Source organism: Gymnodraco acuticeps, unplaced genomic scaffold, assembly GCF_902827175.1.
Source record: "Gymnodraco acuticeps unplaced genomic scaffold, fGymAcu1.1, whole genome shotgun sequence".
NCBI lineage: Eukaryota > Metazoa > Chordata > Actinopteri > Perciformes > Bathydraconidae > Gymnodraco > Gymnodraco acuticeps.
The window spans coordinates 789,531-800,789 of NW_022991286.1; the positions used below are offsets into that span (position 1 = coordinate 789,531).

Below are 11,259 nucleotides of genomic sequence, written 5' to 3' on the forward strand. Positions count from 1 at the left end.
TCAAAAGTAAATACAGTTGCAGTAAAGGGGTGGTTTTGGCGCAGTGGTTAGAGCGTTGGTCATCAGATCAAGGGGCTCCAGTTCAAATCCCGCCTCGGCCGCCACTGCGTCAGGCCGTTGGGCAAGACACTTTACCCACATTTGCTCCTGTGGGTAATGTCCGCAGTAATGACTCTTACATGTCTAATATGTGTAATGTGTACTTGTAAAGCGCTTTGAGCACCTGTAAAAGCGCTCTAATAAAAAATGTAATGCATTATTATTTATTATCATTAAGTACCCCCTGATCAGCGCAAAAAAAATTGTTACGGAAAAAATGCCTATATAAAGAGGTACAGTACAGCGCTGCACCATCAGTGTCTGATTTATTATAACAACAACTTTGTAACTGAGAAACACTTAAATGCTACATTTCAAATGTTTACAATCCATCACTAAATTCATGGCAAACCAATTTTAACATCATGCAATAACACTAAGACGACATTAGTTGCATTGAACTGATCTTTTTAATAAGTTGTACTTACAATTTAGTGAGAAACATGTGCTTCACTGAGGAACTTTGTCATTCTCAGTGACAGGGAGGCAAATTGCAGTTATTACACTTCGCGTTTTTAAATATGTGTAACTCTGTTAATATAAAACCCACACTTCTCAAACTTCGTTACTTTTCCTAAAATTAGTATATTTATTTATTTTGGGGCGTGGGGAATGAAGAGAAACAGATATATGAGCATTTTATGAGCATGGGATTCTGACCCCTCATATAAACATATGCATAATGCTATACTTTGCGGCCACACGCCGTTGCCAAGCAACGCTTATTGTTTAGGTCCTTTGATAAGCAGGCAGTCATATCATTAACTAGAACTAGGTAGATCTGATAAATTTGGACATAAACGCGAGTGAAGTCTAACCGGACGTGAGAGAGAGATCAGAGAACAGATCAGCTGCTGCTGACAGAGAACACGCAGCTCTGCATGATCACAGCTCGTCCGCTGTGACGGACCGTTGAGTGGAGCAAAATACACTAAGAGTTAGACCTAACACACTTAGCTAGTTTATCTACTCTGGAACAAGCTAAACTAGTTATACATATATTTATTCTTTACTGTCGGGTCACTTATTACAGGTTCAGCGAGCTGCACGAGACTGACGAGCTGTCAGGAGAGGGAGAGGAAAAGAGAGCACCCCGTTTATTGTTCCCATTTTATTATCCAGAATTACTGTAAACTTTTGAAGAAAGTAGTTAATCTACTATTAGTAGTTTGTTTAAATGCATTACTTTTTTTTTTCCCATTATCATAAAATAAATCTCACGTACCCCCTGCAGTACTCCAACGTACCCCTAGGGGTCCGCGTACCCCCATTTGAGAACCACTGGTCTAAAAGAGAAATCAGTAAACTCGACCATCTTGCTTTAAAGTGTTCCTAAATAATCAAACTTGTCACCTTCAGACTATATTACCAGTTCATGTATATTATTTCTATATTTATTCATGTATATTTGTATTCTTACCTCAATGTCGATGGTATTATACTGCAAAAAAGAAAAATAATTGTTAAAGGATCAGCTGTTTTCATCATTCAGAGTTCAAAGACAGTCACAGTCAATAGTTTCACTGTCATTACCAATTCAAATAGGATTATGCGTAACAACATGTTCCAAATGTGGCACAAATAAAAACCCGCACATTTAACGTAATCACTAAAAATGTGTTTCATGAAAGAGATATTAGGAACGATTTCTCAAACACTCACCATCTGTTGGGCAGGTCTCATCTTGGTGTCCAGTGAGATGACTCTGAATTTCACTGATAAAAAAGCAGAAAGATTACATGAAGCTTTTACAGCTCTCCTCCAACAGTGTTTCACATCCTAAAAGGGTTGTGAAACTGATCTTCTGTCAACTCAAAACATTACGTAATGAACTTGAAATGTACAATTAAGAATATTAGATCATTTTCTTTTGACATGTACAGTATTTCCTCTGTCTGGCAACATGTCTAATTATAATCAGTGAAAAAACAATTTCCCAAAAAGTAAACCTCCCTTTTTGGCTGACGGTATAAAACTAGCTATTAGAATTAACGTGTTATACTGTATTACTGTGATATCCAGAATGTGGGGACGCATACTTTATTATAAATGCCAACATAACATTTTTAGTGCTAAACTCATGTTTTATATAAGCATTCTTTTTTTCATATTTATGTTAAGTTATCTTTTTTACGGGAGAGGAGTAGGGACATCTTTTTTGTTTTGTGCAAGCTTTTGGACAGATCTAAAAAAAAAAATCACATGTGGCCCTTATCCTCTTCTTTTTCCATGAATGCAACCAACATGTTTTTCATATTAAGCTAAGTTAGGGAAATGTGCCAATGACACTTTACCAGACTCACATGTTGTCTCTGGGCTTCAGTCACTTTTACCCATACTGTGTGTTCTTATACTGGGGCACACACATTTTCTTCTCAAATATGGTAGTATGGTATTGGGTAAATGTAACACTCACTCTTCTATTGACTAGCACTCCAACACATTGTACGTGACAGGCTAAGGGGCGGGACATCTCTTATACAAATGAATTGTTTACTCCTTGCTGCATGCTATTGATTGTAAAGGGGAACCCGGGTACCAACAGTTAACAACATCATAGATCATTCGCTCAACGTTACCTGTTTGTCCAGGAAGGTAGATTGGTTTATCTGTTTGGATAAACGTCATTGGTTGATAGCTTCTGATCATGACTTTCCTGACTTCTTTTGAGTAAAATGTGTCGCCTCGTACTTCCACCTGGAACTCCTGCACCACATCATCTTCCACTGAAGGAGTCTGTGATAGAAAATATAATGTAGACACAAAGGGAGCCTTCAAACGATTGAATTGTACCTGTTGCAATGATAATAAAGGAATTATATTATATTCTATGTTGTACTATTCTACCTCTTACTGAGAAAAAATGTATGAGAACTTAACTTACTTGATCTCACTTGATCTTTGAAAAAAGCTAATAGCAAAAATGTATTCTGTGTTACAAAAGCGTTAGTCATTTAAGCCCATTTTAGTTTTTTATATAGTTTGCTTTGTGTTACAAATCTGTGAGTGTGTGTGTCAGTGTATATGTATAACTGTATGAAGGATGAAAGCTAATTTAGACTCCACAACAAAACATTTAGCATTTTAAAGACAACCTTTTTACATTGTACAAATGAATCAAATCTGGAAAGCTGACCGTGAACTGAGTGCAGATATGAAAGTCTTCACTGGACGTCTGCTGGATGAGGGTTGTATTCGTCTCTTCCGACATCAGAGTGACGGTCATCACCAGAGTCTCGTTGGGCTGCAGGAGACTCGCACAGAATTTGGTCTCAGCTCCAGCTTCAAGAACTGCAGGAATGGCTACCATGTACTGCCTACAATCACAGAAAACACACACACCACACACACACACACACACACACACACACACACACACACACACACACACACACACACACACACACACACACACACACACACACACACACACACACACACACACACACACAGTAGATATCTCACTGATTCTGAAATGGATAAGACTTATGAAGACTTATGAAGAAAGTCTTTAACCAACACTCATTTTCGAATCAGACAGTACTTACGGTCCTGCTACTGCTGGACCCACACACATCCAGCTCAAGAAGACACACAGTGTCCGCCCCCACATCTGAATCCCTGGATGACCCATGACTGACTGCAATGATCCTGAGTCAGCCTCTGTTAAATAGCCCCCTGATAGAGAATCCCACCCCTGCGTCGGACACACAACAAAACCACCCCGCGCAACCACACACACACACACACACACACACACACACACACAACACACACACCACAACACACACACACACACACACAACCACAACCACACACACACACACACACACACACACACACACACAAACACAACCACAACCACACACACACACACACTCACACACACACACACACACAACCACAAACACAAACACACCCCACACACACAACCACATGCCCACACACGCACACACACACACACACACACACACACACACACACACACACACCCTTTTTGGCTAACGGTATATAACTAGCTATTAGCATAAACGTGTAGGTTCAGAGTTAAAAAACGTTTGTTATTTTGTAACTATACAAATTAAACTGTGAAGTAGAAACTGACAAATTGTTTGACAAAATCTGAATTATAATAAGCTAGTAATAACATGGACTATGCTCTGCTTTATTCAGTTAAACAGAACCTTGTGAGCTTTACATCTAAGTATTGTAGAGCTATTTCATTAGATTTCACGGGTGTTTATATTGCTTCACTTTATATGTCATTTGAGGATATTACGCAGATTTTAAGCATTGTCTTCTAGGTTGATATCAGGATGCTTGGGCTGTACTTTTTTCAAAAATCAATTGGGTGATCAGTGTAACTGTAGTTGAGTTCTGCAATACTGCCCTTTAACCAACCAGGCTGTTTGATTTTGTCTAGGGCCAAAGTAGACCATTTACAGGAAGCAAACATTTGTGAACTGTCAATACTGGTCATGAGTTACAGCACACACAATTTGCTTAGTGTCAACAATAAAACTAAACTTTTTTGTATCTTAGGAACTGGACCCGCATATAAGGGTATTTAAGATGATTTACGGTGTCACTGTAAGGATAGAAAAATGAATGTCACACTTCAGTTATATCTTTGACCTGTAAACAGTAAATAAAATGGGAGTGAATTATCGGCGGTAACAGTCATGACTAGGGATGGGTATCGTCGGTATTTTTCGATACTCTTATCGATACTTTTCAATAATTTGGTGCTCAAAATTATAGACATGAATACAAGATGTGAAGATTAAACAGTCATTTTATTGTAATTTTCTTGCAGAAATAACTGTATAACTTATACATTAGCTTCTCAGAAGCAGACAAAAATAAATAAAATTATTTAACTAAAAAAATACTGAATTATAGTCCTGTAAACTTAGCTTTAGTTTAGACGGAAATTGCACTTTTTGGTGATAGGAACATAGGACTCCATCACTTTTCTCTCATTTATCAGAAAAACAGAAATCCCTAAAAAATATACCATTACTGAATTGTCTAGGGTGCTATTGAACACTAACCAGTAGTTGTATGGACATATCTGGTACAGTTCTATTGCAAATGAGATTTCTTTAGACATAGGCCTACCTCTTCTCTGATATAGTCACATTCCGAATGGGGGATAAGTGGCACAATAGCCTATAAGTTAAGAATGCTCACTCTGATGGTCATTATATTTGGAGAGGGAAATGCCAGGTGGCTGAACTACATCACCAAATAGTCAGAATAAGAGTAACCCAATACAATAAAGTGTATTAGTTCTAAATTGCAAGCCTCTAAAACATAGGTGTAAATAGTACAGTTTTTATTGAAACTGGAACCTTAATTCAAAGTACAGTATACAATTCATCAAATAATTCTGTGAGAGGTCAAGTATATAGATACTAGAATATAATGTTAAATGTCAGGTTCCTCAGAAACGTTAGGGGACACATTTTGACATTCTGCACAGCAGGTGCAGAACTCCGTACAGGGAAGGCCAACAGAGAGGCACTGGCACTTTCCATTCTCTCCACACTTTGCATCTTTGCAATACAAGTGAGTAATGTCTCTCACTTCTCTAGGTGCTGGGGGTTTTGTAAATAGCACTGGTTGAATGGCCCCATCTCTGACAATCCACCCCCTGCCAACAGGACTCCATAACAAGGGTTTGGGTTCGGGCTATCGCTGTCTGAAACATTGCTCTTTACACATGTTGTTGAAATGCATCCTCTGTTGGCGGCAGATTTTCCGAGGCTGCATCTGTTGTTGATGCAATTATGAACCTCAGTTCATCCAAGTTTGTGCACATCAGTCCAATTTCCTTTTTTCCATATAGCAGAAGCGCAAATTCTCTTGCGACTGGCAAAGACTCTTCCGAGCTGGCAGAGAGTCCAAAATGGGCCAGATCTTTGAGCTCGCTGAGATGGGTGTTGAGTTTGGTGAATGCTGTTGTCTTTCCCATTCTGTACAAACTAATTGTTGTACCATAGCCAGTGAGTGCATGACATGCTGGAAGACATCATTGTAGTTGCAGGACCATCTCCAACTAAACGGCCTCTTTGAGAAATTCCAGTCCTGGTTTCCGTTCTGCCCACAGCACTGAAACAGCTCTGGTCAGGGTCACAAACGACCTGCTTTGTTTTATATACTGATGCATGTTCACACACCTACTAACTTCACACATTACTGATTAACTGACTTCACAATTTACTTCGTTTTTTTTTTTAAATAAATGTACTTTAATTGGAAATGAATCATGTGTGGTCTCCTTTTGTTGTCCGTCCTTGAGCCAGGGCATGACACTATCCCTTGAATATATAACCTGAAGTTTTTAGGGTCTTTTTGTATAAGGGAACACAAGGGCAGCACTACAGCATTACAGATAAGCTTTTTCTCACAGTCTAGAATCTCTATCCACTTTTCAAGGCGAGGCTGTTTTATTATTTCTCTTTGGGAATGGAGATCCTGGAAATGAAACCATAATATAACTCTTCGTTTAATAACTTGCTTCTGCCTTCAAAAATATAGTTTTGATAATAAGTTGATGACAATCTTTTGATCTAAATGTTTCCCAGTATAAGTTTATTTATCACAAAAATATTGTATGTTAATACAAATTATCAGAAGGTTTCATTGGACCATACTCTGCCGACATTTAGATGTAACTGAAGTGCTTAAAGTGTGCGAAGTAACAAAGTGCAAAAATAAGTAACATATACATTTGTAATCAGCAATCACCCATAGAACTCAGCCAGCAACAGTACGGCACCACTTTAACCCTTAGATGCATAAGTGGGTCTTTTTGGACCCGGTGAGGTGGTTTTCTTAGAGTATCTTTGTAATTACATTTTTTGTATCATTTCATGTTCCAGCTATTCCTCAAACATGTTTTGGAAATCATGCCATTCAAATTTTAAGAAATGTTAGTTTTTGTATTACTACCCCAAGCTTCCATAAGTGGGTCAAAAATGACCCGCATGCATGTTCTATGGAATTATGTTTTTTTTTCAAAATGTAAAAAAAATGTCTACAATTATAAATAGTGAAAAATTAAATATTAAATATTTCTAGTGTGAACCAAAATACAATACTAAATATTATACAAGTGATTTTTCTTAACCAAAATGACAAAAATGGCATAAAAACACATATTATTCTAATACGGATCCTTTTCGACCTACTTATGGAAGAGTGTAGGGTCCAGTCACTCGTGCATCTAAGGGTTAAGACTGTCTTCCATCCAACCTTCCCTCTCGACTCCACCCCAGCAGCTTCCCAATCATGCACTGCCCAGTTCATCATGTTGATTCTATCATTTCTGCCGTGCACTGTTGCAAGTCACAGAGGAGAAAAGACCAAAACACAACTCAACGGTAAGAGATTTTTTAAATATTGTAGAATCATTTGAGACTTTATGGAACAGCAACTGTTGTCTTATGATTGTGTTAAGTTGAAGTTTATTTACACATTACAGCATGATATTAGGGTTGGGAATGGGTTACTGCTCCAATAAAAGCGAAATTCAAGTCTAATGCTTGATCTTATTTAATGGTATTAACAAGATTTAAAAAGGTATTTTGTACTACTTGGGGCAGGCAAGGTCAAAAGGGATGATAAAAATAAACATTGCTTGTGTGTAATTGTGTAATTTACACTTTATTTATATTCAAGGAAGTATTTATGTGGATATATAGCACATAGGCAAGGCTATGTGTTACTCTTGTCGGAATGAAAAGACATGCATTATTGTAATCGAATTATCACTTCAATTACAATTTTAAAGTGTAACGTGTAGTCTATTAATTTATGGATTTCTCTCTTCTCTCCTCAATAACTGTACAATGTCTTGTTTGTGTCAAGTGTCATAGTTGGATCAGGAAAAATGCACACCTACACATCTGCTCTTCCTCTTTATAGGTAAGCTCACTTAAAACAATTATTTTATTTTAAACTAATATCACAATTAAGTATTTAAAGGATCTATTTAGACGTATCCTAATGCATGATGTAAGATTAAACTGGTGGATGTGAGCAGCTGTAAGCGGTTGATTTCCTAGCTTTGAGAATCAGGAAGACACTAATAACATTTTAATGGTCACTGCTGCATGTGTAACAAGTTTATCAATCAGCAGAACCAGCCCTAATCGGATTTGAGATATTGGATTACATCACTGTTACGCTGTTGAGTTGTTTCTGTTGTGCTTGTGTTTTTTCCTGTTGATGTTGTTTGTTTGTCATCCATCAAAAAGCATTTGATCAAAATGGTAATTTGCCATAACATAATGTATTCCAGTTATGATATAATAAAGGTTCTGCTGTGTGATGTTACATCATTTACAGTATTAATTCTACATTTTAGATCATTAATGCTATCATCTAAATAATGACACCACCTTCATGTTTGTGCATTAAGTACTGAGCAACATTGGGAGCTTAAAGGGGAACTCCACCAATTTCACATATGAAAGTATGTTCACCGATATTGGGGTGTGCGATTACAAATGTTGTACGTTTGTGTAAAGCCTTTTTTGGCTCTTGAGGCAGCTGTGTAAAGTCCGATAAATCGCCTCAGTTTATGTCACTTGAGTCAGCGTTGGTTCGGCTTGAGATTACAAGTTTTAAAAAGAAAAACAAATCTGAATGTGGGGATTAAGAAAGTTAGTGAGTTTGCCAGCCTCCTGCTAACCTGACGTGCTAATGGCCAGCGGTTCAAGGCAACATTAACATTGGCCGAGATGAGCTTTCCATACCCAAATCTCTGGGCGAACTGTAGGCAGACTAATTGCATTTAAAAAAAAGTAGGTGCCAGGTTCGCCAAGAATGAAGAATAAATACCTTCTTTATAAAAAAAAACCCATTGTGAGTTTGACAAGTTCATATAGTAATAGTACATTAGGATTAGACGCATGGCTCAGTCAAAACTTCAGAATTACAATTTGATGAAATGTAAAGCTTAATAATTAGCATTTTGATTTTTTACTACATGTGAGAGAGAAATTGATACGGTCAAATGTGTGGTAAAATATGATTTATATGTTGTAACTATTACTGTTATTTGCAATTTTTGTAGGTATCTGTCGGTGTATTTACGAGAAGTACTGGTTAGCTGCTTGCCCCTTTTCAGTCTTTATGCTAAGCTAGGCTAATTACCACCTGGTTGTAGTTCAATACTTAAGGCACAGACACGAGAGTTATTACGGTGTGTGTGAAGCAAGCAGGACCCAAATGCAGATTAAAGGGAAAATTCCTTTATTTCAAGGCTAGGTGATAAACAAAGACAAAACAGAACACTCACCGACGAACTAGTCATGACACAAGACGAACCGACACTGAACACAGGAAGAGACAAGACTAAACAAAACTAGGGCCACCAGGGTGGGTGGAGGGGGTCCGGAGGACGGGTCTGGGCTGACAACCCAAGAGCACCGCGGAGTACCCGGAAGGGATCTCGGGCGGACGGCCCGGGGGCAAGGCAGAAGCCGAGAAGGGGGACTCGGGCGGACGGCCCGGGGGCAAGACAGAGTCCAAGGTGGGGGTTATGGAGGGGCGAAGGCCACCGCGGGCGAACTCAGGGGGCCGAGCATGAGGGCGAGGACCGCGGCCGGGAAAGTCAGGGGGCCGGGCTCGAGGGCGAAGGCCGTGGCTCTCAGGGGGCCGCGATCGAGGGTGAAGACTAGACAGCTCCGGAGGCCGGGCAGGAAGGCGCTGACGGGACAGCGCCGGAGGCCGGGCAGGACCCGGTGTCGGCCAGACAGGAACCGGAGCTGGTGGGACAGACCTCGGCAGGATCCCCCACGGAAGAGGACCAGGACACGGGATTGGCAGGACCCCCGGCAGGAGGGCAGGAGGCGGGAACTCCAACGGGACAGGACATAGGGCCGGCAGGACCCCCAGCGGAACCTCCATCGGCACAGGACGTAGGGTTGGTAGGACCCCCGGCAGGAGAGTAGTCGGCGGGACCCCCAACGGGACAGGACAAGGAGCTGGCAGGACCCCCGGCAGGAGAGTAGACGGCGGGACCTCCAACGGGACAGGACAAAGGGTTGGCAGGACCCCCGGCAGGAGAGTAGTCGGCGGGGCCTCCAACGAGGCAGGACAAGGAGCTGGCAGGACCCCCGGCAGGGGAGTAGACGGTGGGACCTCCAACGGGACAGGACAAAGGGTTGGCAGGACCCCCGGCAGGAAAGTAGACGGCGAGACCTCCAACGGGACAGGACAAAGGGTTGGCAGGACCCCCGGCATGAGAGTAGTCGGCGGGACCTCCAACGAGACAGGACAAGGAGCTGGCAGTACCCCCGGCAGGAGAGTAGACGGCGGGACCTCCAACGGGACAGACATACGATAGATAGGACCCCCGGCAGACGAGTAGTCGACGGGGCCTCCAACGGGACAGGACATTGGGTAGGGACTTGAGACGTGACTCGAGAGGAGACTCGAGAGGGGAACCAAGGGGGAACTCGAGAGGGGACTCGAGAGGGGAACTAGAGAGGGAACTGGAAAGGGGACTAGAGGAGAGACTAGAGGAGGGACTAGAGGAGGAACTAGAGGAGGGAACTGGAGAGGGGACTCGAGAGGAGACTGGAGAAGGAACCGTGGCAGCTGGAGCCAGAGCTGGGTCTGGAACCATGGCTGCGGGGGCCGGAATTGAAGCCAGAATCATGGCTGTATGGTCCGGTTCTGGAGCCGGAAACATGGCTGTAAGGTCCGGTTCTGGAGCCGGAAACATGGCTGTAAGGTCTGGTTCTGGAGCCGGAAACATGGCTGTAAGGTCCGGTTCTGGAGCCGGAAACATGGCTGAATGGGCCGGCTCTGGAGCCGGAATTGAAGCCAGCATCATGGCTGTGTGGGCCGGTTCTGTAGCCGGAACCATGGCTGCTCGGGCTACTAGCCTGGCCTTGCGACGACTCCTCTTAGCAGCCGCCTGAATACTCTGTGGACCCCCATAAGCCAGACGAGTGCCGGAATACAACTCCTGGACAGGAGCAGGAACTGGGGCAGAAGCACGGGTTGACTTCAGGCGGAACCCACCAAGGCGTATGGTGCCAGGTTGGGAATTGGGAGACATGGAGTTAGCATGCCTGGGGCTAGCAGGCCGGGAATCACATGTTTCAAGGAAGTCCAAAATCCAGTCAGGTAAGAACTCCA

General features: G+C 41.8%; 1 protein-coding gene across 1 annotated transcript in view; it reads right to left on the bottom strand.

Moving 5' to 3' along the window:
- The window catches only part of LOC117562153 (alpha-2-macroglobulin-like), a 29,589-nt gene extending 25,821 nt beyond the window's left edge, over positions 1-3,768 (bottom strand). Inside the window, exons 1-5 of the mRNA XM_034239973.1 lie at positions 3,648-3,768; positions 3,236-3,416; positions 2,679-2,835; positions 1,762-1,814; positions 1,520-1,540 (exon numbers count right to left, since the gene is read on the bottom strand). Coding sequence (XP_034095864.1) covers positions 1,520-1,540; positions 1,762-1,814; positions 2,679-2,835; positions 3,236-3,416; positions 3,648-3,733 — 498 coding nt within the window. The 5' untranslated portion in view covers positions 3,734-3,768. The remainder of the gene's footprint in view (positions 1-1,519; positions 1,541-1,761; positions 1,815-2,678; positions 2,836-3,235; positions 3,417-3,647) is intronic.
- Positions 3,769-11,259: the final 7,491 nt, after the last annotated feature.